The 27,305-nt window shown below is 37.9% G+C and overlaps 1 protein-coding gene across 1 annotated transcript in view; it reads right to left on the bottom strand.

Annotated features, from left to right (window-relative positions):
* Positions 1 to 24,501: 24,501 nt before the first annotated feature.
* The window catches only part of prdm5 (PR domain containing 5), an 88,463-nt gene continuing 85,659 nt past the window's right edge, over positions 24,502 to 27,305 (bottom strand). Inside the window, exon 16 of the mRNA XM_081387411.1 lies at positions 24,502 to 25,254. Within this exon, the coding sequence (XP_081243537.1) occupies positions 25,090 to 25,254 (165 nt within the window). The 3' untranslated portion in view covers positions 24,502 to 25,089. The remainder of the gene's footprint in view (positions 25,255 to 27,305) is intronic.

The raw sequence follows: 27,305 nt of genomic DNA, 5'->3' as shown, positions 1-27,305 counted from the left end.
GCCAAAGAGGGACATACTGGGAAATTCAAGTTTTGCCTTTCGCTAGAAAGTAATATTCAGTTGGTAGTCATATACAATTTCACCGCTAGATGGGAGAAAATCTTACATAGTGTGTTTTAATGAAAACGAAGCTTTCTGAAAACGCTCTCCAAAGTGGATAAATTTGAAAACGCCATTTTCGCACTGCAGAGTGGACTGTCAAAACGGAGGTATTTAAAAACAATAAGTTTAGTCAGTAATATTAGTCACGACGCATATTGTAACAATTGATATTCATGTTTATACCAGTATTGTGCCTGTTATGTGCTATTCACTTTCACAGTGTTGCTAAAATATGTTACTTTGCACACTCTTCATATCACAGTCCTGCAAAGATGACACAAAATTCACTCGCATCTGCAGCAAAACATGACAGCAGTTCTAGCGTTTTGAGTGAGTGCGACCTGGACGCATCAGTGATGCTGAGATACTGTGCTAAATAAAATTATCCTGCCAGAAGAATTGCGTCATAACTTTATTATTTATTTTTCCATCTGTATCATCTCAGTGAGCTTTTGTGAGGTTTTACGCATGCGCTATAAGGTGGATTTAGCGTTTTCCGACGTTTCAGTGTGGATGACAAACTTTTGGAAAACGCCTGAAAACACTAGTATAGACGAAGAACGTTTTTAAACGAAAATGGCGTTTTCAAATGTATCCAGATTAATGTAGGCGTAGCCAAAGAATCTTACTTTTTTATTTGAAATTGTCATGTCGTAAAATAGTTACGCTTTCCCTTGAAATCGGGTTTGAGGCAACACTTTATTTTACGGTGACGTAGTTACATGTTACTACATGTACTTACTACAGTAATAACAGTAAGTTATGCATAATTACAGCTAACCCTAAACCAGATCCTAACCGTAACTCTATAGTAAGTACATTAATATTACTAGTACAATAGTACAATGTAACTAAAGGTGCAGTCTGTAAGAATGACAGCTAGTGGTCGAAATAGGTACTGCAGTCCAAATTCAAAATATCGGAGATCGGCCAGTTTTAGGACTCGCAACAGGAACGAGCGCAATTGACAATGAAAACTGGTAAATTGGCAACGTGCAGTATTGCACCGACCGAAGTAAAATAACTGGCTGTACTTCGTTTTTTTTTTTTTTTTTTTTCAGAGAAAAGAGTATGTGAACTCAGCATGTTTCCTAAATATCTGCAAACATATTATGGTATTTGTATGCTTTAGTAAAAAAGTTGCATACAGCACCTTTAAAATAAAGTGTAACCCGGGCAAGATTCTCCTCAAATTGTTGCCCTGATAGTAGTTCATCTAATAGAGAAAATTTGATCACAGTAGAAGACATTTTACATTATTGCCCTATATGCTTACATACTTGACACGCTTGAGAACACAACGATATCATATTTGGATGGAGTGTGCTCCAGGCAAGGGACACCTCTCCTTTTATCTGTCCTGAATTTGTTCTCTAATATTTTCTCATTTCAACTCCCACCATCTCTTTATTCTTCCATCCTAGTCCCACAGTTCTTTATTGCTCTGAGGAATGACAGATGTAGTCTGATTATCTGTGCATTTGCATGTGTACTGCACTAAACTTTTCAGGATTCAGTTTGTGAGAGATTCTTTGTGCATACTTGAGTTGAGGATGCATATGCTGGATTTGATGTGAGTGTGATTAATGTGTGTTGCCCAGTATGAAGTGTCTGGGTTCTTTTATCAGGAGTTCAATAAGGCAGGTCAAGTCTTTAGCACATGTCTACGGTTCTCTAGAGCAGATAACACAACCATCACATTGTTGTCACGGTCACAGATAAAACGCTTCACACATCATACATCACTATTACCCACCATGCCCTGGGAATGGACGCGTGTGATTATTAGAGTCACCTGTGTTAGTACCATTTGCACAGTTTGATATGTTTGTAGGTTTGTATTTGCTTCATATGTGTTAATGTGTCTGCCAAACCTAGCCGTATTCTGCAGACAAAATGACTGAAAAATTTCCTCAGGACTTACCTAGAAATTTTTACCTACCAATTCTAAAAAGTTTCTTTTAGCTTTAGGTTTGAGGTAGGGTTTGGCAATGCTTTTCAAACAATTTGCTAGGTTGTGATTTTTACATGGCAAACAGACAAAAATGCCATACACTTACATTAAAGGAGAGACTTAGCAGATAGTTTGAAAAGCAATGTGTGCATGCAGTGGTAGATGATATCCACCAAAACAAGTACTTACTTACTTACTTAAAACAAGCAATAATCTTTAATTAAATATATCAAACTGAAAATAATCTCTCTCTTCTTTTGCTCTGCTCACCTCTTCACTTTCTTGTTCAATGTACCGTGTTGGGTAAATCGTCCACTAAGATTCTGAGATTACCAATAGGACCACACATGCACACATGCACACACACACACACACACACACACACACACACACACACACACACACACACACACACACACACACACACACACACACACACACACACACACACACACACACACACACACACACACACACACACACACACACACACACATATACTTCAGGGACATTGTATTGAGGAAACTAAAGTAAAGTTCAAGTATATTTTCCAAATATATAGTAAGTGTACTAAAATCAAAGTACACTTACTACATAATTGGAAAATATTCTTGAACTTTACTTTAGTTTTCTCAATACAATGTCCCTGAAGTATATGTGTGTGTGTGTGTGTGTGTGTGTGTGTGTGTGTGTGTGTGTGTGTGTGTGTGTGTGTGTATTGAAATAGGACACTTACTTTACAAGTATTCTATTTAAATACTTCTTGGGACTAAATTGTCCCACTTTTTAATTTATAAAAGTATACTTATAAAGGTACTTTAAGTATATATCTCTCATGATCTTAATATCGTACTTACAGTTTATTCATACTATGGAAGAGTTGTTAATAAAATCAGCCAAATGTTTATCTGGTTCTTTGTGAGCTAATAGCACACAGGTCCACCCTATTAAGTCCAAGCTTTTCCTTCCCAAAGCAGACTTGTTACTCTAAACATAAACATGTAGGTTTATCAAAAATGATGTAAAACATATGCTAGAGTACTACCTAAAAGAAGCCAATGTGTGTGAAAAAAGTATTTAATAGGCTAAAAGGAGTGAACATCTATAAGCCAAGCATACTTAGAATATTACATTATACTTTTCTTAAGTATATCTAGATTAAAGATTAAGTAAAAGCATCGGCCATATATACTTCACTAAAAATGCCATATGGATTGGCCAGCTTTATTTCTGGGTGAACATCACAGCTATACAGGTCTTTTCAGCAGGTCCTACACAGGAACACATGTTGGCATGTGTTTTCAAAGACTATTGACTCTCCATTGGACAGCGAATCCCACTTTTCAAACACAATTAGGCCTGATCCATACACACCACGAATGGCCCAATCCATCCCATCCACATGGTCCAATGTGCTTTTCATCTAGAACCAGCACACATCTCATTTCTGTCCTTAAGACCTCCAGAAACCCCCTCGCTCTCACGCATACCTATTAGGGACCATGAACTGTGGTTGTTGTTGATGAGTGTTTGTTTGCAGAGCTCGGTGTCCCTTTATCATGCACACAAGGGGTTTGGTTTAATAGTTGCATTTGGAAAATAAGCCACCATTAAATCCAATGACGACCATTTAAGCAGCGCTAGCTATTAGCATGTGTGTTTTCTGCGAGTGGTAGCACTTGTCCACACAAACAAGTGCTTGAACAAACAGCTTGTCAGGTTTCTCTCGTCCTCTGCATTCTCCCCTCCATTGCTTCTTGAACACCGTTGAGACTTTGGTAGAGATTGCAACCACCTGTTCCTGTAGCCCTTTTAACCTTCCTACCCTACTCCCTGCATCTCCCCACGCAACACTTTTTGTAATTCTGGACGAAATTAATTTATATGTTTCGATAATTGTCCCTAATTGTTTCTTTGAAGGAGACCGAGGCGTTCGGGACATCTGGCCGACACATGTCCTGCAAACACGGGCCGTGCTTTCAAACGCTTATGAGAGGGCAACTTTGTACCCAGCGGGAAATTTGTTCTCTACCGGCCTATGGGGCAAATCAGCGCCGCGTAGGGTTGATCTCTTTGAGTTGAGATGGTGACATTTTGACCCTAGTTAGATGATAAACATTGCATGAAACCGTGGCCCCCTCAGATCTACTGCGTGCTGCCGTTTGAGCCCCAATGAGGAACGAGGGTTCTGGGATAACTCAACCTGCTGACCCCGATGGTTAAGGTAAGGCGCTAATACCCTCATTGGGAATGGTGGAGTATCTCCACAGGGAATAGGTGTCCTCCACTCCATTCTTTTCAAACACAGTTAGGCCTGATCCATGCAAACACAACACGCATGGCCCAATCCATCCTGTCCACATGGTCCTGGTCTGTAGTTCTGGGATAACTCAACCTGTTGACACTGATGGAGAAAATAAGGAGATAATAGTGAAGTTTCTCTGTTTGGAATGTATGTCTGGACCTGCAGTGCAAGCTAAAGGAATGTACAGAAGCTCTCTGGATTTCCCCGTGTGATTATACATTCCTCATGAGAACTGCAACTGACATTCAAAGATCTGGCTCACGCACACCAATAAATAGTGAGAACTGCATCGCTATAAGGCAAAACAAGCGTCTACACGCAAAACATTGTCAGTGTTAGTCAGAATTATTTACGTTAACATATAATTATGTGTGTACACCCCAAACCTGCCTACTGTTCACACACATTTACGACTACACACACGATCCAGGGACCGCTACACATCATTCACTGAATCTGAATGCAACAGAAATAAATATGAAGAGCTAGAGAAACACGGGCCTCCTTTTCTGCTCTCTGACATAAGCTCACATGCTAATAAAACACTCACTCACAGGTTTGCTTTCTCTGCTGCTGTGTGTGAGTGATGTCTCACTCCACTTTGAGTGGCTGTCAGTCACTGGGTTATTTATCCTTCACTGATTCCCGCTCACCATCTGGGAATTCCACTATGATTTTCTTTCCTGCAACACCTGCAGTGTTCCATCCACTCCTCTTATCTCCCAGTCTCTCTCTTTTCCTATTTCCTCCATCTAAATGATTTCAGACCTCAGTAATTAATGGAGAGATGAAAACAGGTTGATGCAATGATGGATAAAAGGACAGATAGATGGACGAATGGATGGATATTGGATAGATGAATAGAAAGATTGATAGACAGATGGATGGTCATAGAGATGAATGGATAGATGGAAGTTGGATGGATGGGGGATGTTAGACAGATGGGTGGATAAATATTGGATGGATGAATGGATGAATGCTGGATGGATGGACAAATAGTCAGATGGATGGATGAATGGATAGACGGTTGACTTTTGGATGCTTGGATTGATTGATTGATTGATTGATTGATTGATTGATGGATGGCTAGATGGATGGATGGGTGATTTGATAGATGGATGGATGGAAGAATGGATGGATGTTGGTTTAACATCTGACATAGATTGACTGACAGATGACTGGTGGATGGATAAATGGAGTGATTGATAAGATGGAGGGACAAATGGATGGATAGATGACTTTGTGACTTCATGAATGTTTGATGGATGGATGGATGGATGGATGGACAAATAGTCGGATGGATGGATGAATGGATGGACAGATGACTTTTGGATGGTTGGACTGAAGGAGGGCTGGATGGATGGATAGATGGGTGATGGGAAAACCTCTCTCTCCTCTAAACCTCAGATAAGTTCATGAATTCAGTTCCTTTTCTCTTCTCAATATGTTTCCAATGAAACTCAATCTGCCTCACTAAACAGAATTAAGATTACACCTCAAACCTGACAGTGTGTGTTGTGTGTGTGTGGTTGAGAGTGAGAGTGTGTACTTATGTAAGTAAAAACACTTTTTATCTAAAGCACAACCCCAAACAACCCTGCTCTGTGTCCATCTCTGACTCCAAACAGGTGGGTGAATGAAAGCCAGAACTTTACAGAAGATCTCTCAAGTTACCAGTTGTTTTTAAAAATGCGATGACGTCAACGTAAATTACAGTTAGGAGACACAGGACTCTCAGAGTGAGGCATCATGGGTACGTGGGGCTACCGCGGCCCTTTGAAGATGAGAAAGTATTTAAAAAATCTGTTAAACGAACAGTAATCCTGAGCAAATGTTCTCCCCAGTGTTCAATGCTGATGACTTACTGAGGTCTCGGGGTGCACATAAAAAGAAGCAAAAGAAAAAAGCGTGAAGCAATACATTCATTGTCTGCGTATAAATTATGACTTTTCAGCGGACTGGAGAGGAAGCCCCATAACTTCATTTGAAACATGCTTTAGTTACTGTTGAAAATAACATTCACAGTGAGAAAGAAAATAAGGCTTTCGTGGAAATGAAACATCTTCTGTCACTATTATAAATCACAAAAATGTTTCCTTTTTTGCTCAAGAACGGAAATGTGCGGTACCGCCCCTGCCAACGCAAATACAACATAAACGTAACATTAACACAATCTAAAACCTACATGATGACTGTAGCGTAACCCATATCACTGAGGCAAAACAGCAACTGAAGCATGTCAGATTCTGCTTTCCTGAGCACTCGGAAAGAAAAACAACAAATATGATCACTTCAATATCTCGCTTGTTTCTCCTAGACAACAATAAGACAGTGGAGAGCAAATTGAATCACATGTGAGTTCCAGAAGAGATGCTCAGATCTGGCCAGATACCAAAGTCTACAATAAAAATATTTTAATATGAACACAAGCATTTCTTCTCAAATTCTTCCAAGAGTTGCTGTCCATGTTAATTGTATAGCTCCATACTCTTACTGTGTGTCAACAATTGATTCATTTGTGTTTATTTGTATTTCCCCCAATTGGATTTTAAAAGAAACATCAGAGACAATGTTAATGCTTCAAAGAAACATATGTGAGATTTCAATGAATTCCCCTGAGCAAAGAAAGAGCAACTTCTGAGCCGTAATATTTCCTCTGGGTAAACAAGAAAACAGTTTTATTGAGCTGCAGATGGATTTAGCGTGTGTGAGAGCGAGTGAATGTTTGTGTATGTGTGTGTAGTGAGATCCTATCACACTAAACACCTCATGGCTCAATGGAGCAGTTCAGAGAGCAGATGAGCGGGTGATGAAGGAGAAGTCTGAAGAAGTTCCTATGTTTGAAAAAGAGATATATACAGGCGACCCACATACATATAAAATCTCTCTCTCTCTCTCTCTCTCTCTCTCTCCCTCCCTCTCTCTCTCTCTCTCTCTCTCTCTCTCTCTCTCTCTCTCTCTCTCTCTCTCTCTCTCTCTCTCTCTCTCTCTCTCTCTCTCTCTCTCTCCTCTCCTCTCCTCTCCTCTTTGGAATGTCAGGCTATATACTATTTTTGAAAGAATGTAGTATTCAGTATGAATGGAGTGGACAGTATGTATTTTTTTATGTGTTTGAGGCGGTGTGTTCCTCAGAGTTCGCTCCTGGGTCCTATTAAGTTCTCCATTTCTTTCAGTATTTTTTTTATTTTCTCAGACATACAGACACTTTTTATCACTCCTTGTTGCTATAACTCTGAATTATCAAATATCCTACTGCATTTGCCAAAATGTTCAGTATACAACAGAGCACAATGCATGACATACTGTATCCCACATTGAAATGTGATCACTTGATCTTCCATTTGAAGTGCGATAAGGTTTTCAAATTTCATTTTGATGTGTTTAAGTTTTAATAATATTTATATTTAATTATAAAATGTTACTTTTTTTCTATTTATTTTATTGTTAGGAAGTTTAGAACTTATTTTGCGTATTTGCAAGGAAACGTTTTTTTTTTTTTTTTAAGTAATATTGATAATTTTATTTATAAGCTGTATACAATTTTAGTAGATATTAACCATATATTCACCGTTTACACATAATTGGATTATAAATGCCAACTATTTTTGTTTTTAATTCAAATGTTACTGGATTCATTATTCACTATGAACGATATTTTGGTTGGCTTACAATAAGAAAGAAAAGAAATAATAATCAAATGAAGTAACTATTGTGATACTATATACACTGTACAGTTATCTTGAATTAAAAACCCATTCTGTGCAGTATGCTAGTATTTAGTTCCTAACAAAGTCTCTGTCTTCCATATGCATGCAGACTTATGTCAGGTTCCAATCTGAGCAGTGACTAATGAGAACAGCGATAAAAAGAAGATAAAACCCAGAAAAGATGAAAGAGAACAATAAAATGTTCTACAAAGCTTCTTTTATTCAGCCTTAGTGATTCACATAATGCTTCATCCTGCTGATTTCCCAGCATTCCCAGCAGTTACAAACCACAGAATGAACCTGAGATTTACACACTCATTGTCATCTTTGTCCCAGTGGACAGAGTCTCTTTCAGCCCGATGTCCTGATGCGGCCCAGATCCAGCCTGAAATCACACTGATGTGGTTGTGTCAGATGCTGGAAGAGGTTTTTTATCAGGTTGGGTTGTAAGTGTGTGAGAGATGCGGTCTTCTATGAGTCATGGCGGAGGCCCTGTGATGAGTTAACCTAACCAGGGGTTGGTTTGAGTCGGAGTGTTTGAGACTGCATACTTCATATTGTAACCATTACTGTATACAGTACAAAGCTGCAGACAGCCCAAACACTGCAAAGCTGAATATATCAAAGATATATTTTTTTCTGTATTCTGACAACTTGAATTGAAACGTTTTATCACCACATGCTCAACAGGAGAAGAGAAGCATTGAGAGATGTTTCCGCTCGTTCAGAATCACCTGTCCTTCCATGTGTTTGAGCAGATGTACGTTATAAAGCAAGCTGTTTACTGTAGGTAAAGAGACCGCATCCTTGTATGCGTATGTGTGAGTGTGTTTGGCTCAGCTTGAGCAGTGTAGCCTTGAGACACAGACAGTTCTAGCCACACACACAATAGAAAATGAGAAATGTGTGTGCGCAAACTCCGATGGCCACATGAGTTGTGGTTTCCTGTCTGACAGATATGTGTTGTGGTATATTAGTGCAGCACCAAGTATGCACTGACACCAAGGCCATTGATTTTGTCAAATGAGTGTGTGTATCCAAATGCATGTGTGTGGTCCAGCAGGTTCAGTGTGACTAATTGAGGGGTCTCAGACAAGTACTCTGTTTCCCCCCTTTTCAGAAACACACATGTACACATACACTAGAGGGTATTATCTTTGAATCCATCCGTCAACGTTACGCTGAGTTATAGCAGCAAGGAGTGACACGGCTTGTCTGTGTGAGAAAATAAAAACAGACTTTAATTTAGAATTTAAAAGGACCCAGGAGCGAACCCTGGGGAACACATTGCCTCAAACACATAAAATAAGAATACATGTCACCTCTTCAGATTTTACATTCTGTGTTTGTACAAATGTTTCTCAGCCACAGCAATATGATTAAAGATGAGTATAATGAAAATCAACAAATAACAAATAATCAGTATGTTTGGATTGGGTGGATAACCACATCTACCTCTCACATCGCCATAAAGATTGTATGGTAGCCAGACGTGGCGTTTTTCATGGTGACGTCTCTCCTTTATCACAACCAGCTCTCACACAACAAAACTCTTTTGTTTTTGACAAAACGTTCCCTGTTTGATGGGATAAATGGCTTTAATTAGACAGATCCATTTGGTTTGAGTTTTTTAGATGGTCATCACATCTTTGATGAAAGGTTTTAGTCTTTGTTTGTTTTTGAGTCTGGGAAATAAGATGATGCCACGGTCCGTGTACTTTTTCGTTCATTCATTATTCTATTTCGGAATGAAAGATGCAATTTAAAAAAGGGTGCAGCTTTGTTTTTTGTTTAAAAGAAAAAAAGCAGAAATGGCTATATTTTGTTTTCCAAATGTATTGTTGTCATCAAATAATAGTATCAGAAAATTGGACGACATTTCTGATCGTTTTTTAATTTGTAATATTTATTTGTACGTTTATTGTATTTCATTTGACTGATCCTATCTGTACCCGGAAGTAAATTACACCGTCGTGCGAAGTCATAGATAGCCGATATGTCGGACATGTAACCTATTAATGTCCGACACGGTCAGACATGTATTTATCATTGAGTTAGTTTATTAGTCACATTCTTCCACTTGAATAAACTTAGAATGAACTATCGCTACTTATATATATATATATATATATATATATATATATATATATATATATATATATATATATATATATATATATATATATATATATGGGTGCGATTTGAGAAAAAACAGAGGGGGGGGGGGGTGTTTTGAAACATTTATTCATAAAAATAAATCATGAGAACATGAACTTCATCACTGCATTTGCAGGAATTGTAAAATCTTTTTTCTTATTAACTCATGAAGTAGCCTAACGCAATATTTTTACTCTAATAGCTTATCTTTCCCAACACTGTGGTCCTTGTTCATTTGAGTCAAACTGGGACTGTGAGTTCTGCTGAAGTTGGGAGTTGCCGTCCATCGTACTTGTAGTAACATTCTCATTTGCATTTTTTTTTTTTTTTTGTGACGGTCCTGTAAAATATGATGATGCTGCTCTGGACCCTTTTCATTGTTCCCAGCTAGCTAGCTAGAGTTTTCGCGCTGAAATATTACATAGGCCTAAATATTTGTACTTGGTGACATTCTGAAAAGCCGTACATGGATCAAAGCTAATGGACAGGATCAGATAAATTAGCCGCAATGTCATCTATTGTCATATCGGCCTCTGCTGAACCACGGATTGATTGCAAAGTTAAACCATCACAGTAGAAACAGTTTTACTGCTGCTGTTAAAGTAATAACGTTAACTTTACATCGCGATGCTGAGATACAGTGAAATGATAGAAAAGACAGATGCATTATAAATCTGTGTTAGTCAATTCGCCTCATTCGCGTCTACCGCTCCGCGCTTAACGCCTCATTCAACGCCTCATTCAGGACATTTAGACGCGTGTAAACGCGTCTTACATTGACTTAACATTGAAATCACTCGCGCCAGACGCTCAAGAGTGAGTGAGCAGTCAAAAAAACTTTGCTTTAGCCCAGGCACGGCGCCAGGATTCCAGTTTTGGATGGGCCAGACCAATTGTGGGTGGGCCTTAAATTAAAAACTTTAAATTAAAAACATTATCCAATCACTGTTTAACCTAATAATAAAAAAAAGACTAATATAGCTTACTGTTATATTATCTGTGCGTATACGTAATCTAGATTTTAATAGCTTGATGCTCTTTAAATATTTTGTTGCATAGTTAAAAGTTTCGGTGCATAGGACGGACCTATCCGCGATCGCTCTCCATGGTTCTGACCAAAGAAGAGCGCTCTGGAATCTCCATTACGCATCATACGCATCATACCTGGGCTGCGTTCTCTTAGCGCGCTACTAAGACTCTTAAGGTATAACTTAACTAAAGGTATACTACCACTAAAGGTATATCATTGCTAGGCGTCTTCAGGGCTATCATCCACTCGCGAGGCAGAGGCGCTGGCGCCCTCCTAGCAACGGCGCTGTTTTTGGTCAAACATGATTTTGACCACTTCATTAAGTTTTTTTTTTTTGTAGAAAACTCTTTTTAAAAGATTTTCGTTTTGTATAAATTGTATCTTAATTTTGATCAATGTTTTATCAACCAATTGCATATTTATAGCATATTTAAGTAGGCTAATTAAAAGAGGCGATTGTCCACGAATGGCTTAAAATGAACAACTAGCCTACTAGTCGTCTAGAAAAAAAAAAATTAGTCGGAGGCAGCCCTTATTCCACATATTTTCGAACCAGGCTCAGGCCATTCTGGGTTGAGCGAGCTAGCGACCCTGAGCGGAATGAGCGAGCGGAGCGGAATATTCAGCTCTCCGCTCACGAGCTCTGATCGGAACAAACCCGAACCTCACTGTCTGCTGAACTTGTGCAGAAACATCATTTAATAAATTTATTTTAATTTTTAAAAATAAAAATTATTAAGCAGAGGCAGGTATAGGTCTCTGCATCAGAACATCATAAAGAGATGGGGTTAACACAAGTTTGACTCAGGGCAGCACACAGCCATTCATGAGACACCACAACACATAGCCCCGCATTAGCAACCAAATTTTCTCTGGACTCAATGATAAATACATGTCTGACCGTGTCACATGTCCGACATATCGGCTATCTATGACTTCGCACGACGGTGTAATTTACTTTCGGGTACAGATAGGATCAGTCAAATGAAATACAATAAACGTACAAATAAATATTACAAATTAAAAAACAATCGGAAATGTCGTCCAATTTTCTATTATTATGATTTGATGACAACAATACATTTTGAAAACAAAATATAGCCATTTCTGCTCTTTTATTTTAAACAAAAAACAAAGCTGCACCCTTTTTTAAATTTCATCTTTCATTCCGAAATAGAATAATGAATGAACGAAAAAGTACACGGACCTGCCACTCAGACATCATTCCATATTAGAAAACTTATCCAATAAAGGGAAATTCCCTGTCCTGTATAATAATAATAATAATAATAATAATAATAATAATAATAATAATAATAATAATAATAATATATATTTTAATTGTCTCCAAGCATTTTAACATCTATAATACATTTATAAAAATGCGAAATTCTACTTTGCATTTTGGAATTGATGTGTACTATTTGTTTTTTAATTATTACAAAAAGATAAAATAATAATCACCGTCCCCAATACTATTACCAATACAATTATAGGGAACAATAGAGGTTTCCATAAGAGATTGCATTTGGTTATGAAGAAAATCAGAAACATTTCTGCCAGAACAGCTGTTGTCACCTTGTTACACTTTTGATTTTCCCTAAAAAATACTGTAGCTTATAAGTCTCTCATTATATACTATATTATCACCCAATATTGGATTCAATCTTTTTGTCAACTTGTTCTCTTTCAATTAGGACTAGTTTTATATTTCTATTTGCATCTAATTAATCATAGGCCTCATTTATCTGAGAGTAGGCATCTCATTTTTTGAGTAAAAAAAAGCATTATTAATGAATAATTTTCACAATATTAAATAAAATATGAAGAAAAATTGCTCTGTTTATCACACTAGTGTGCTTCAATGTTTAATCAGGGTTTTTGTTTTGAAATGCTTTTATTTTGTAAAAAATGGCACATAGTCACACTTGTGGTGTTCCCGGTCAAAAATGACCGGCCTACACTGTAAAAACTAAAGGAGCCTCAAATATCCTGTCGGATACTCAAGGAACTTCAAAATGTAATTTAGGTGCCTCAAAGCTCTTTCTCCTATAGTAGGGTTACTGGAGGAGCAGTGACAATCTTTGAGGTTCTTGCTGGAACTTATGGGATCCTTTAAGCACTCTGTATTTAGTTCAGAGGTTCTGGAGTCACCTTTTCATTACCATGAGACCTCGAAGTGCTTTGGGGGATAATAGAGGAACTTGAATGCGATAGAAGGGTTATTGGAAGATCTTTTAACATTTAAGTGGTTCCTGGAAGATCTCTTATGTTAAAGCCAGCATCTGGAGGAACCCAATGGTTCTGTGAGGCCAGAATAAGATTATTATTATCCTATTATTATTATTATAGGCTATACTTAAGTTTTATTCAGTAGGTTATAGCCTACATACCCAGGTGAAAAAGACGTACTATTAAATGTATTAAAAATGTACTTGAGTGTGTTTTTAGTAGACCTACAATACAAATATACTTTAATGCATTTAGGTTACATTTAACAGTAGCCTACGTCTTTCAGCTTACATTTATTTAGTAGGCCTATAGGCCTATTTTATTAAATAATTTAAACCTTAAACAACAACACAAAATAATAATAATATTAATAATATGAAGAAGAAGAACCAGGAGGAAAGGGGTTTTATTCTGTTTTATTTTATTCGAAACTGCTGCTATTCCTCTGCTGTCGTTGCTTCAGTGATGCTCGCGCTGCTCGCGCGCAACAAAGCTCAGCTGATCGACGTCATCGGGTTTGAACTTTGAAAGTAACGGCTCTCCTCATCAAAGCTTCCGCCGTTTGTTCGGCTCTCCATTACAAGGTTTGTAAACTCGCCAAATATATATAAATACAGAGTATACTCACTATATATTCAAACACACATATGTAAACTAAATTTATTATACATTACTACGTTTGTACAGTGTTTACCACTCGTTTATTGCACAGTATCTGGTATGAAGGTTTTAGCCGCGATGTTAACGTTAACTACGTTGATCTAACCTTAATGAACAGATGGAAATTATTGACTTATTGTCTTAGATTGATTTAGTCATTCAGTTCAACATATTCCTTACAATTGTGTCGTCAAATTGCTGATATAGCCTAATTTAGCTGATTCCTGCTGTCATCACTGGCATTTGTTATGAATAACAAAAGCAGGTTTATATTTGGTCTGTTTTTGTTTAGCCTTACTTTAACTTACTACAGGTGTCCTCATTCTATCAAATACCATTTTAAAGCCATTTATGGTCAATACATATTTTGCTTTGTTCTTTTGTTTCCCCAGAACAACCAGTACATTTCTAAAATAATCTGAACATTTCAGTGACAACATTGAATTACAGTAAGTTACCTGCACCACATGCAGTACTTTATTACTATGAACTTTCTCTGTGTGAAATTGTTTGACTGTGTACTTTTGTTTTTTAATCAGTTTTTCTCTGAAAATCTTCCCTCATGCTCTCAAATCTCATTCATGTTACCCAGAAAAATAATATCACATGTTTGGTTCACAAATAATGCTATGCATTTTTCCTTATATCTTTATCATTTGCATTTGAATATAGCCTAAGACATTTTAACTCTGAATTATAACTTCAAGTTTGTTCTTTTTCTAAAAAAAAAAAGACAAAACTATTATATGGCTCCAGAAGACTTACAACACAACCCATAACACATGAGTTGTGAACTCATTGATTATTTTTAGGATCTTTTCTGGGACATTTTTGGAGCTTAACCATTTTTATATAAATCGTTGCATTGAATTGAACTAGACAAGTGTACATAAGAATGGTTTCATAAATGATTTACAAATTTTTTTCTGCTTGTGTTTAATGCAGTGAAAGTGAATGGTGACTGGGGTTGCATTATGCCTGAGATCTGCTTTTGGGTTCCACAGACAGAAAGTCAAACAGGTTTGGAACGTCACAAGGCTGAGGAAATTATTTAAATTTCACAACTATCACTTTAATAACCTTACTAACAGTACATTTTGTACTTTGCAGGGATCTCGGTAAGCTGAAATACAAGTTTGAAGAAGAATAAAAATCCTCCTGTAGACCTGAAAATCATTGAAGTGCCTGGACCATCCACCAGAAAAGAGGCAAAACAAACGGAAAACGATGCTGTACCTTTTCACTTTTCTAACTCTTTACCTCACACCAACTTGGTCCCATAGTGACATTTTTGACCACAAACGAAATTGCTGATCGTGTGGATTCTTATTGAAATGACTGAATTCACCAGTGAACATTCACAGAACAACAGATCATTTTACTGCACCTTTAATACTGTTTCCAGGTCGAAGCCTCTACTTCCTCTATCTTGCTTCATGAGAATACTCAACAACCATTTATGAACACTGTTGATTCAAGTCACACATTTAAGCTTTTCAAAAGCCATAGTGTACATTACAGTCTCCAGTCAAACGGCATCCCAGACTTCAACATTTTATGATTCAAAATAGCTGAATAACTAACCATCTGAGATTTCGGTATAGAGATAAAGGTTAGGATTATAATTTTCAGGAATATTACAGCACAATGAGTGCATATTAGCACTGTTTGTTTTTGGCATCTGATAAAGCTTTTGGACTTGGAAACAGTGATGTCAGACTTATCATCGGACTGAAACACAAATGTTTTAAAGTTAAGTGAAGATGGACATTTTTAATTAGTCAAATGTACTGTATATTTTTTTTTACATTGTTTTATTTCATGGAATATATGTGTTTCCATGCATTTTGTTGAGATGTCTTTTCTTGTTTATCTATTGTATGGTTGATTATTCATGTTGCTTATGTATTATATTTTTTGTGTATTCATTGATATTAATTGTTAGCTTTTTTTCCCATGTACATGGAAGTGTATGTATAAAAATGAATATCAAATATGTAATAAACAATTCTTATTTTGTATTTGGTTCAATTTGTTTATTATAATAGAAGTCAAAGGTAACCATAGTAACAACATGAAATTAAATATTTAAAAAAAAATGAAATTTGGTTCCTGGAGGCACCCACAGTGGTTCCACACAGTGCCTAATATAAGAGTTCCTCAGGAAACTTGTGTGGTTCCTCAGAGAACCAGCCCTTTTTAAAGGGTGCCTAGAGGATCTACAGACGGTTCCGCCGGTGTGGCAAAGTGAAGAACCCCAAAAGGTTCCTCCAGGCACCTTTTATTTTTACAGTGTACAAAAAATAGCTTATAAATCTCTCATTATGCAATATTATCACCCAATATTGGATTCAATCTTTTTGTCAACTTTTTCTCTTTCAATTAGGACTGATTTTATATTTCTATTTGCATCTGATTAATCGTAGGCCTCATTTATCTGAGAGTAGGCATCTCATTTTTTGAGTAAAAAAAAGCATTATTAATGAATAATTTTCACAATATTAAATAAAATATGAAGAAAAATTGCTCTGTTTATCACACTAGTGTGCTTTAATGTTTAATCAGGGTTTTTGTTTTGAAATGCTTTTATTTTGTAAAAAAAATGGCACATTGTCACACTTGTGGTGTTCCCGGTCAAAAATGACCGGCCTACAAAAAATAGCTTATAAATCTCTCATTATGCAATATTAATCTTTTTGTCAACTTTTTCTCTTTCAATTAGGACTGGTTTTATATTTCTATTTGCATCTGATTAATCGTAGGCCTTATTTATCTGAGAGTAGGCATCTAATTCTTTAGGTAAAAAAATAATTATTTATGAATAATTTTCACAATATTAAATTGTTGATCACACTATAGTCTACTTTAATGTTTCACCAGGAAGTTTGTTTTGAAAAACGTTTGTTTTGTACAAAATGGCACAGAGTTACACTTGTGGTGTTCCACTGGGCCATTGAGGGCCATTGAAAGTGAATGGGAGAGACTGAAAATAAGAGAAAAATGTAGTTTTCAGGAGCATGTTCATTATGTTTATGTACACATGTGCATGTGTGCTAGCAAACATGGAGCCCTTGGACCCGTGCATGTGTGGATACATGCATACACACGCAACCCAAACACACACACGTTAAAAAACACAAACTAGTTTGAGTATTACACACATTCTTTTTCACAGAGAGAAACTTGATCCTACCCTGAATCCATTCATCCATCTGACATTCATACACACACACAGACAGAGACACGTATGCGTGTGATGTTCTTCATCAGATCATTGATCGAGATACTAGTGAGGAGGAGGCGATGCAGGATTAATCTCAGAAGAAAAACTACCTGGCCTCATAGGTGGGGATGAAGACCAGGACAAAGTTCCATCTTTCGACCAGAATGTAACCCTCTTCATCAGAAGACTGCTGCTCATCAGCTGTTTCAAGGTCTCTAGCATCTGGTGCCTCCTTCTTCCGATACATCTTCTTATGCTCCTTCACTGTAAGATTCATTCTGCATCGCCTTCTCCTAACTAATGTCTCGATCAATGATCTGATGAAGAACATCATGCATTGCACAGAGAGCTTCTTCACCATTGTGCTGCTACAAAATAAATGCCAAACAAGACACTGTGAAGCATTTATATGTGTCTGTGCTATAACATCTCTATTTGTATATTTTAGTCCCAAAAGAAAATGTCATAATATTTTGTCTGAAAACTGTGATGAAACGAAGAACATGAAAGAAAGATTCTTTTGAAACAGGGTCACTGCGGACTAAATCCAGTTTGTGCATACGTGTCTGTGAGTGTGTGTGTATGAATGTCAGATGGATGAATGGATATTAGATGTAGTTCAGGGTAGGATCAAGTTTCTTTCTGTGAAAAAGAATGTGTGTAATACTCAAAATAGTTTGTGTGTTTTAATGTGTGTGTGTGTGTGTTTGGGTAGCGTGTGCATGCATGTATCCACACATGCACAGGTCCAAGGGCTCCATGTTTGCAAGCACACATGCACATATGTGAGTAAGTAATTGAAAAAAAAAAAAGTAATTGGCATCACATATCAGTGACACGCAATATCAATCCACCACAGCACACATTATTCCAAAATCCCAAAACATGCTTTTTATGAAAGTTTTTCTTTGTCAAGATTAAGTCAAAAGTGGCCATAATCAAGGAAAGAAAATAAATCATAATGCCAAATACATTTAAATGTAACTTTTCTGTGTAGATTTAATTCTATTTATTCTCATATAATTTCTTGTATAATTTTTACCCTTCTTAAATACATGCCCTCCATTCATTCTCCAATTGGAAAATGGACAAAAACAAATTATTCTGTTCATATGCACTGCTCTTTTCTTTCACTGAAACGCAATTCCCATAATTCCCTGTGTGTTTTTCTGTCAACATTCATCTGTAGAGCGAGGACAGCCCGGTGTGTGAAAGGCTATACGTTTATGCACGTGTGTGTGTGAAGTGCGGACAGGTTTGTGGTGGAGTGCTAATATACTTTGTGATGTTTTGTGATGTGTGTGCTGACAGACCTGAAGGTTTTGCACCATACGCTGTGCTGATGTGTCTATTTCTCCTTTATGCCTTTACCGAAGTCATATAAATTCAATCAACATGTTTCTATCATTCTCCCCCATTTGGCTGTTTTTTTCGGAATTCCCATTTGACATTTTTAAACACACACTCTCTCTACGTCTTCCCTTATTGTGGGGGGACGTTATGAAATGTGTTTGTAGGTTTAGGATAAACCGCCCTGCGTTCACTGGAGACGTACCAAGAGACTGGAATTAAATTGTTGCTCTTTGTAGTTGGAATCCCCTCAGAACGGGAATGTCGGGCTCTCCAGCAACCACTAATAATCCTCAGAGCGGCGGGCTGGCCGCGTGTTCCCCGTGGGCTTCCTGATGAGGGTACGCGGGACAGAGCTCCAATACGCTATGTTTTCTTTTGCAGAAGGATGAAAGTATGGAATTCCGACTCTGGGATTATGTGTTTGGCCTGGCAACCCAAGTCATGAGAGATAAAACATGAAAAATTCAAGTAACTTACTCAAATCTGCCTAGTTCATAAAAGACGGTAATCAAGCTTCCACCTCTTTATGAGAAGAAAATGGATCTGAGTGAGAAAAATTCACAAATTTCCCCGATAGTTGGCTAGACTTGGAGGCACTGTAAAATCACACAGCCATAGGAAAACGTCAGGATAAATGTTTGCTTTGGCTTGATGTAGAGCCATGGAGAAAATGCCTTAAGAATGGTTTGGATGAAGGACACTAGCAGTGTGTGTTCTTGATGTCTCTGCTGATGTAATTGTCTTAGCAGACATGTTTGAAGCAATGTTTTTGTTTGGGAAGATCTGAGGAGTAGAAAGTTGACGAGGAGACCTGAGAACTATAGCTTTCATTCAGCTATTATTATGTCTGACCACACTTAATGCACACACACACACACACACACACACACACACACAGAGAGAGAGAGAGAGAGAGAGAGAGAGAGAGATCGATCTCTTTAGCTCCGCCCACTTCCCATAATCAATACGAATTATGTAATCGAGACGATATCTTTACGCTCTCAAAATACTGAAATGTGTGCATACATATGCTTATTTTGCCAACAACTGTATACAACATGTTTAAATGAGTAGTCTTGGTTCATGGCTTATAAAACTTTAACAAAGACTAATTTTTAAAAAAAAATCCCTAAGGGAAAAATTAATGGGAAAACAAAAAAATACTTTTTGGACCAGCACCGCTGAAAAAGGGGGCGGACACTAGTGGCGAGTCGCTAGCCTATACTGTTCATATCAGTATCACAAGGCCAGCACTCCCATTGGTAGTAGTCCCCAAACGTCATCACTGCTCATTTGCATAAAACGACCTCTGGTGAAGTTCTCATTGAAGGTCTTAAGTCACCAGTCCTTATTGAAAATAAATCAGTCTCTTTGTCTATGAAAATATTTACTGTGAATGTTTCTCTCTGCTATTACATATCAAATAATCTTTAATATTGGTTATACATACATTTACAGTAACTGATAAATTAGATATTTTATGTATAACTGTTGTAAAACACTGTAACATACAGTAGGGGACAGTTGGCCTATTGATTTTATAAATCAATATGATAAAACAAATAAAAGTAACCAAATTAACTAACATCAGTGTGATTATTATTTCTCTTTCAGATCAGTAAATCAAAAGTGACTTAAATCAAAAAGTTTCTGAAACAACATTTTTAGAAAAGATTTATTTTCTAAAAATAGAAATACTTTATCTAATTAACCACTGTAAAATGACACTTATCGGATTCAAAATGGTAGAAAGAAAGAACAATGTCAGTTAGACCAATATTTAATAAATTAATATTTTTTTAATAAATGAAACAAAAAAAAACAAAAACTAACAATTAAGCTAGATGTTGATCAGCCAACACAAAAGGGACAATGATAGATACAAGAAAGTTTCTAAAAGAGAAATAATATTTTTCTTAAAAATATTTAGTCTTTTTCTGAATTGTTAAACTTGTAAATAGACACTTAATTTTAAAATGGCAGAAAGAGCAATGTGACAAAGAGCAAACGCTAAGTCAATAATTAAATTGGTTAATAATAATAATATTCACCTCTTCTGCCAAGTAATATAGTTCATAGTTTTATAACATTATAGTTTAGTAACATGGCTCATCCAATCAGATGTTAGAGGCGTAACTATCTGTTTTATAATAGTAGAATAAGCACTGGGAACCTCACACACATTCTGTCTGCTAAATGAACCCGTCATTGTTGATCCCGCCACTAGGGGCTGCGGCTCTCAGGTTAAAGCAAAATTCCCTTCTCCCCTCTTTTATTTCAACGAATGTCCCCTCTTGATTTATCGCCTCCTTTTCTCTTTCTCGTTGTGGTTGTGGGCCTGGGTTTCCCTTCTTGGTACCGCTCCCTGTTTTTCCATGCAAACACACATTAAACACACTCTTTTCCTTAGATTCCCGACCCACAGGACTCAATGCGGACAGCCATACTTCACATTCCGAGGGTTTAGGAAGGCATCCCACACTACCTGTTACTGTGGTGACGGCGGTCCCGTCTGACTGGACGGGTTGTGTGGTGAGAGGTTAATGATACTCCTGAAGTCAGGGTGGAGACCAGTGTCACCATCCACACACACACACGGGGAACAGGAAACCAGCAGACTCATAAAGAGCATAATTAGAAACGTATATATATATACACACACACACACTGTGATACTGGTTCTCCATCACCGCTGATAAAATAAAAAATTCCAGGACGCTCTTGCAGTCTGCGGTCATGCGTGTGCGAGTGTGTTCGGATGCCAGCGTGGGTTGACACGGAGCGGGATGTTCCTGTGGGGGCTGCCGTGGTAACTCCCTTTTCCCGAGGGAATGCAGCCAGGATTGGGGCGTCAGTGTAGGCATTTTGGGAAGGATGAGGAGACGGGGAGAGATAAACAGAGGAGGCAAGATAGAGACGAAACCCGCAGTTTGGAACGGATGCTGCAGATACTGATTCAGAAGCCACTTCAAAAACCCACAGAGGACGTTCTCACACACACACGCCCTCCCGGCTACGCAGATGATGCCGAGTAAATCACTCGTGTGTGTGCGAAACTCTGTGATTGAGGACGAATTGAAATGTAGAAAGGGTGTGAGAGAAACGGTTCTCGCTCTGAAGTGGTTTGGAAATGGTAAACGGTCCTTTGAAAGAACTTCGTCTGAGTGCAACAGGTTCACTGTCGTTCTCACACCACGACCGTCCCGGTCCTAAAGAGGCAGACTTTCGACTCCTGACTGAAAGTCCGGTCAACTTTGCAGCTCATTTAGGCCGAGAAATGCCCGCTTGAATAGGAAACGATCATCTGAACAACATTTGAAACAGTTTTTTTGGGCTGCAAATTCTGAAATGAAGTAGCAAACAATTGCTCAGCAGTCTCCGGTAATCATTGTACAGACATTGCCGAAGAAACCAAAGCTTCCTGCAATTGTAGATCAATCCTGCTCAATGGTCAGGAGGAATTTTGCACCACTCCTCTAAACAAAACTGTTCCAGCTCTGCAATATTCTTGGGATGTCTGGTGTGAATTGCTCTCTTGAGGTCATGCCAAACCATCTCAATCAGGTTGAGGTCAGGACTCTGGGCTGCTATAGGAGGAGTGCTTTCTTCTGCTGAAGCTATTGCTGAATTTCCCCTGTGCTTTGGGTAATTGTCTTGTTGTATCTACTCGATGTCTGTTGAGCTGAGACAAATCCCTTTACGTTCTCCATCAAAATGTCCTGATAAACATGGGAATTCATGTTTCTGTCAATGATAGCAAGCTTTCCAGGTTCTGAGGCAGCAAAGCAACCTCAACTATGATGGTTCCTCCACCATACTTCACACTTGGGATGAGGTTTTGATCTTGGTGTGTTGTGCTTTCCAGAATCCCAGCTTTAATTTCATCTGTCCACCGGATATTTTCCCAGTAGTATTTTCCCACCTGGTGGAACATACAGCTCTTTTGTCAATTTAGATGAGCAGTAATGTGTTTCTAGACAGAAATGGCTTCATGCAAGGATTTCCTCTGATGAACACTGTTCTTGTTTAGTGTTTTACATAATGTAGACGTCACTGTTCACGTTGAGTCTTGTCACGGACTCTGGGACATTTGGACTTGGCTCGGGCACAACCTACTCATGTCTCGACTCAAATTGAGCTTGTCTCGACTACGACACTGGTGGATGTTACCAGAGGTGTGTTACCATGGTCCAGATGTTTTCTAAAAAATCCTTAGTTGGCACTTTATGATTTTTTTTATGCTAGAAAAAAGTGAGAAACAAGTGAGGAGGAAAGAGGATAGAAAGTAGAAATAAACTGAAAAAAAAGGAACAGAGGAGAAAACACGAGAGATGTAGGATTGTGTGCAAAGAATATTTGTAATATTTCAGCTTATAGTTTGATTAACTCTTACACTCCAGGCCCAGAAAAGTATAATGATTGAGATAAAGACCATTTTGAGCTCGACACTTTTTATCCAACAAGAAATCACTCCCACATGCTTAAAGAAAATGAGTCTGTCCCTAAAATTAAAGACCAATAATCTGGAAATCAAGAAGACTTAATACTTAATTTCTTAAGCTCAGTCTGAATTAAACAGCTCAGAAGTTTAATATTCAACCTGAGTTTAAAGACTTGTCACCAGTTCACACCCAGGATGATAACGATAAAGATATAGCCACACCACAACTATAACGATAACGATAACGGCACAGAGAAACAATATCGTCGGAATAACTTTCAGAACGATTTTTTTTTCCAGCTGATGAACGACAAAAACATTGACAGCCAATCAGAATCCATCCTGCTTTAAAGAGCTCCAGCATTTAAAGCGGCAGACGACAAAACAGAACGATACTGTCCACTGGTGTGGACACTAATATAGTTATTTTAGTTATCGTTCATGGTGTGAACGGGCCTTAACTGATGACTCTAGAACTTAATGTGAACACGTCTGAGATAGAAAGACAGACTGAAACAGACAGATTTCAACAACTGCTTCAGTAAAATGTCATGTTTCTGGAGCAACATCTTTTGTTGGTCATTCCAATAAACCAATATTATAAAAGAAAGAGGAGAATATGGAAAAGAGCCCAACTTGGCATGCAAATCTTGCAAATGGAGCTTGAGGAAAGTAGTTTTTAAGTTTTAGCACCATGTAGTCTTGATCAGCCATTTCATGTTGCAATTTTGTTGGCTAGTCAGTAGACGTAGAGTAGATTGTAGCATCAAACACACTGTGAGATGATCATGCTAAATTTCTGACACTGTCAGAAAATGATCGCAGGCTATATTTGGTCTCAAGACCAATGACCGTCTTTGAAGCCACCGTTTAGGAGCCACAGCCACAGAAATCAACACGACTGCTCAACTTTCATCTGGGACAGCCCAAAATCATACAGTGTGTATCGGGCATAAGGAGTAAAAGTGTTGTTCCTAGAGATCAGAAGTAGAATTTGTGCATTTAGCTATGGATCTCAGACTTAATGAGTAATTACTTTTCTGTCCAAAGCCACACTGAGGCTTTAATTATGCTCCAACCAATGCTTACCAGCTTTAGAAAACAATCATCAACCAAGCATGTCTAATCAAGTATCAAAGCACATCCGATTCCTCAGACACCAACCGTTTCCAAGATCCAAATGTTTATAATTAACTAAAGCCAATGTGATCAAGGGAGAAGCACTGTCGACTGTATCCCATAGAGCACAGCAACATGTATCCTGCAGATGGACAGGACAGGACAGGGAAACATGAGTATTTACCTAAAAAAAACCAAAAAACAGACCGACCAGATTAGTGATATCAGCGATTCAATCGTTCATTCATCCAAATGAAATCCAAACTTTCCAACTTAAAAGTCACAAAATGTTAATCTGACAATCAAACACAAACCTTATGTGAACCTGAATGCTAAATATTGAATAATACAGTTAAACTCGAACAACATTTGAAATGAACAAACTTTACTCTCAACAAGGTTGTAGAAAATTGGCACATCATGTTCTTTGGTCACGCAACATCGTTCAACAATTGTGAGAAATCTGAAACGACTGATGTTGACATACAAACGGACAACATCTATTGAAAAAGGATCAATATGATGGATATACTTTGTTCATGAAGCTCTATACAATTGCACATTTTCATGCTTCCCTCCGATCTAAATCTGATTTGCAGTCATGATTAAATGCCATTTAATCACACTGATCAGTCTTGTGATGATGTGTCAGAAGGAAATGAACTGGTTCTGTACATGTAGATAGGACAGATCACTGGAATGAGTGTGGCCACTCAAATATACCCTTGTGTGTTGTATACCTTTGTACATGGTTTTATACGGCTTGTGTGAATATGTGTATATGTATAGGTGTAGTGTATGATTGTCTATCCCTCTGTCTCTCCGTGGACGTTCTCCATATGGACTTTGAGGTAGTCGTTGCGGGTGAACTTCTTGTGGCACAGGGAGCATTCAGCCATGGGTCTGTTGGGATTATGGGTCAGTTTGTGTCTGATCAACATCTTCTTCAAACTAAAGGACAGGTCACACACCTAGAAACACACAAACACAACCTTTAAGAAAACATGATGTTGTTAATATCTTTATCCCAGTTTGAAGCCAACATGAAATGGATTCTTGGAGAGTAAATAGAGATTTCTTGGTCTTGCCGTCCAGGATTCATCGGTGCACGTTCTAAAGAAAATTAATGTTTTTTTAATGTTGAATTTTTCATTAAAAATTGTCTGACATTACGTCCCTCAGGCTCATGTGGGCTATTGGATAATATTGAATGTGAAAATGTCTGGCTACATTATGGTATGCGCTTCAAAATGGATAAAATCAATTCTCCCCTACATTTTTGTTTGTTTTTTTCTCATTGAATAACCTGTTTCAAATAGGTTACTATTTAAACTCACCATGGACTGTTTGCACTATGGTCAGTTATTTTTCTAAGCCATCCATTCATTTTCCAAACCGCTTGCCTCTATGGTCAATTATTTTTAAGCGACTTACAATTTTCATCTGGCAGACAAATTAGTTTAAAAAAAATAACATAGCACTTTGCAGTTTGATGTGGGTGAAATGATGAAGCAGTTCTGACTGGCTAGTTATTTCTACAACGATGCATTTTATTATGGTGGTTAAGTAATGAGTTACGTTGTTGTGTGGGAAACGCACCCCAGAACACCTTAGAAACCATCCAGAAACCAACTTGCAACATGCTAAAGAAACACTTTAGCCACTGCATAAGCAATGGCCTGGCAAACCTACATTGTGGCTGTGACTTTTGAAGGCTTTTTTCCAGGACAGGACATAATAAATTAGTCTAGTAGCCATAAGTGGATCTACGTTACATAACCCATAAAAAAAGAGCCATAAGAGGAAGGTTTTTATTTTGGAATTGATATTTAGTGAAGCAGCGCTTGTTTACAGACTTCATTCTGTAATGTTTTGTGTGTTAGTATGACTTAATGCCCTGTGACCGCAGAGAGGATGTGAAGGCAATGCTCAATACATCAGACCAGACACACAAACAACCAATAACTGAATGAATAAAAACACAACCAAAGAACTGCAAGCCAGGGTGAAATCCTCTAACTATGCCATATGTTATTGGTTGAGACCCTAACACACACACACACACACACACACACACACACACACACACACACACACACACACACACACACACACACACACACACACACACACACACACAATTGGAAACAATGCTGCCAACAAAACAGACACTCAAAAACAGCCAGTTAGCAAACTGAAGCCAAACCGAGCAGTAAATCATATTCAGTTAAATCCTGCAGTCAAAGCAGCGGCCTGGTGCCATGACACACACACACACACACACACACACACACACACACACACACACACACACACACACACACACACACACACACACACACACACACACACACACACACACACACACACACACACACACACACACACACACACACACACACACACACACACACACACACACACACACACACACACACACACACACACACACACACACACACACACACACACACACACACACACACACACACACACACACACACACACACACACACACACACACACACACACACACACACACACACACACACAAATCCATTTCACATGATTAATCGACTTTATCTCCTCAAGAACACTCAATATTCTTTATCTCCATGAAGAGACAGTGAGAGATATTGCAGCTGTCACTTTCTTCATAAAATGAATGTATTTTTTTTATTTAAACAGCATGAAAATACATTTACCGCCTTGATAGACGAATTATTAGTCTCAGTCTCTCACATGAACTGCAGATATTAATGGCTGTGGGCACAGGATGTCAGGATGTCTGTATGCTGGCCATGTGGTGGTAGAAATGTGTAAACCGCTAGAGATTCTGCTAAACCTCCATGGCAAGAAAACTATAGAATACTCTGGAAAACTGAATCGCAGTCTTTGTAGATTTCAGTTAGAAGTAAATATTTGAAATGAGGAAGTAATTGACTGGATTTGTATCATGTTATTAGTAATATTGTGGAATATTATTACAATTTAAAATAGCTACTTTGTATGTGAATATATT

Source organism: Scardinius erythrophthalmus (assembly GCF_964197995.2).
Source record: "Scardinius erythrophthalmus genome assembly, chromosome: 15".
NCBI classification, from domain to species: Eukaryota; Metazoa; Chordata; class Actinopteri; order Cypriniformes; family Leuciscidae; genus Scardinius; species Scardinius erythrophthalmus.
The sequence above is the reverse complement of the archived record's forward strand: the minus strand, read 5'-3'. Positions and strand labels throughout refer to the sequence as shown.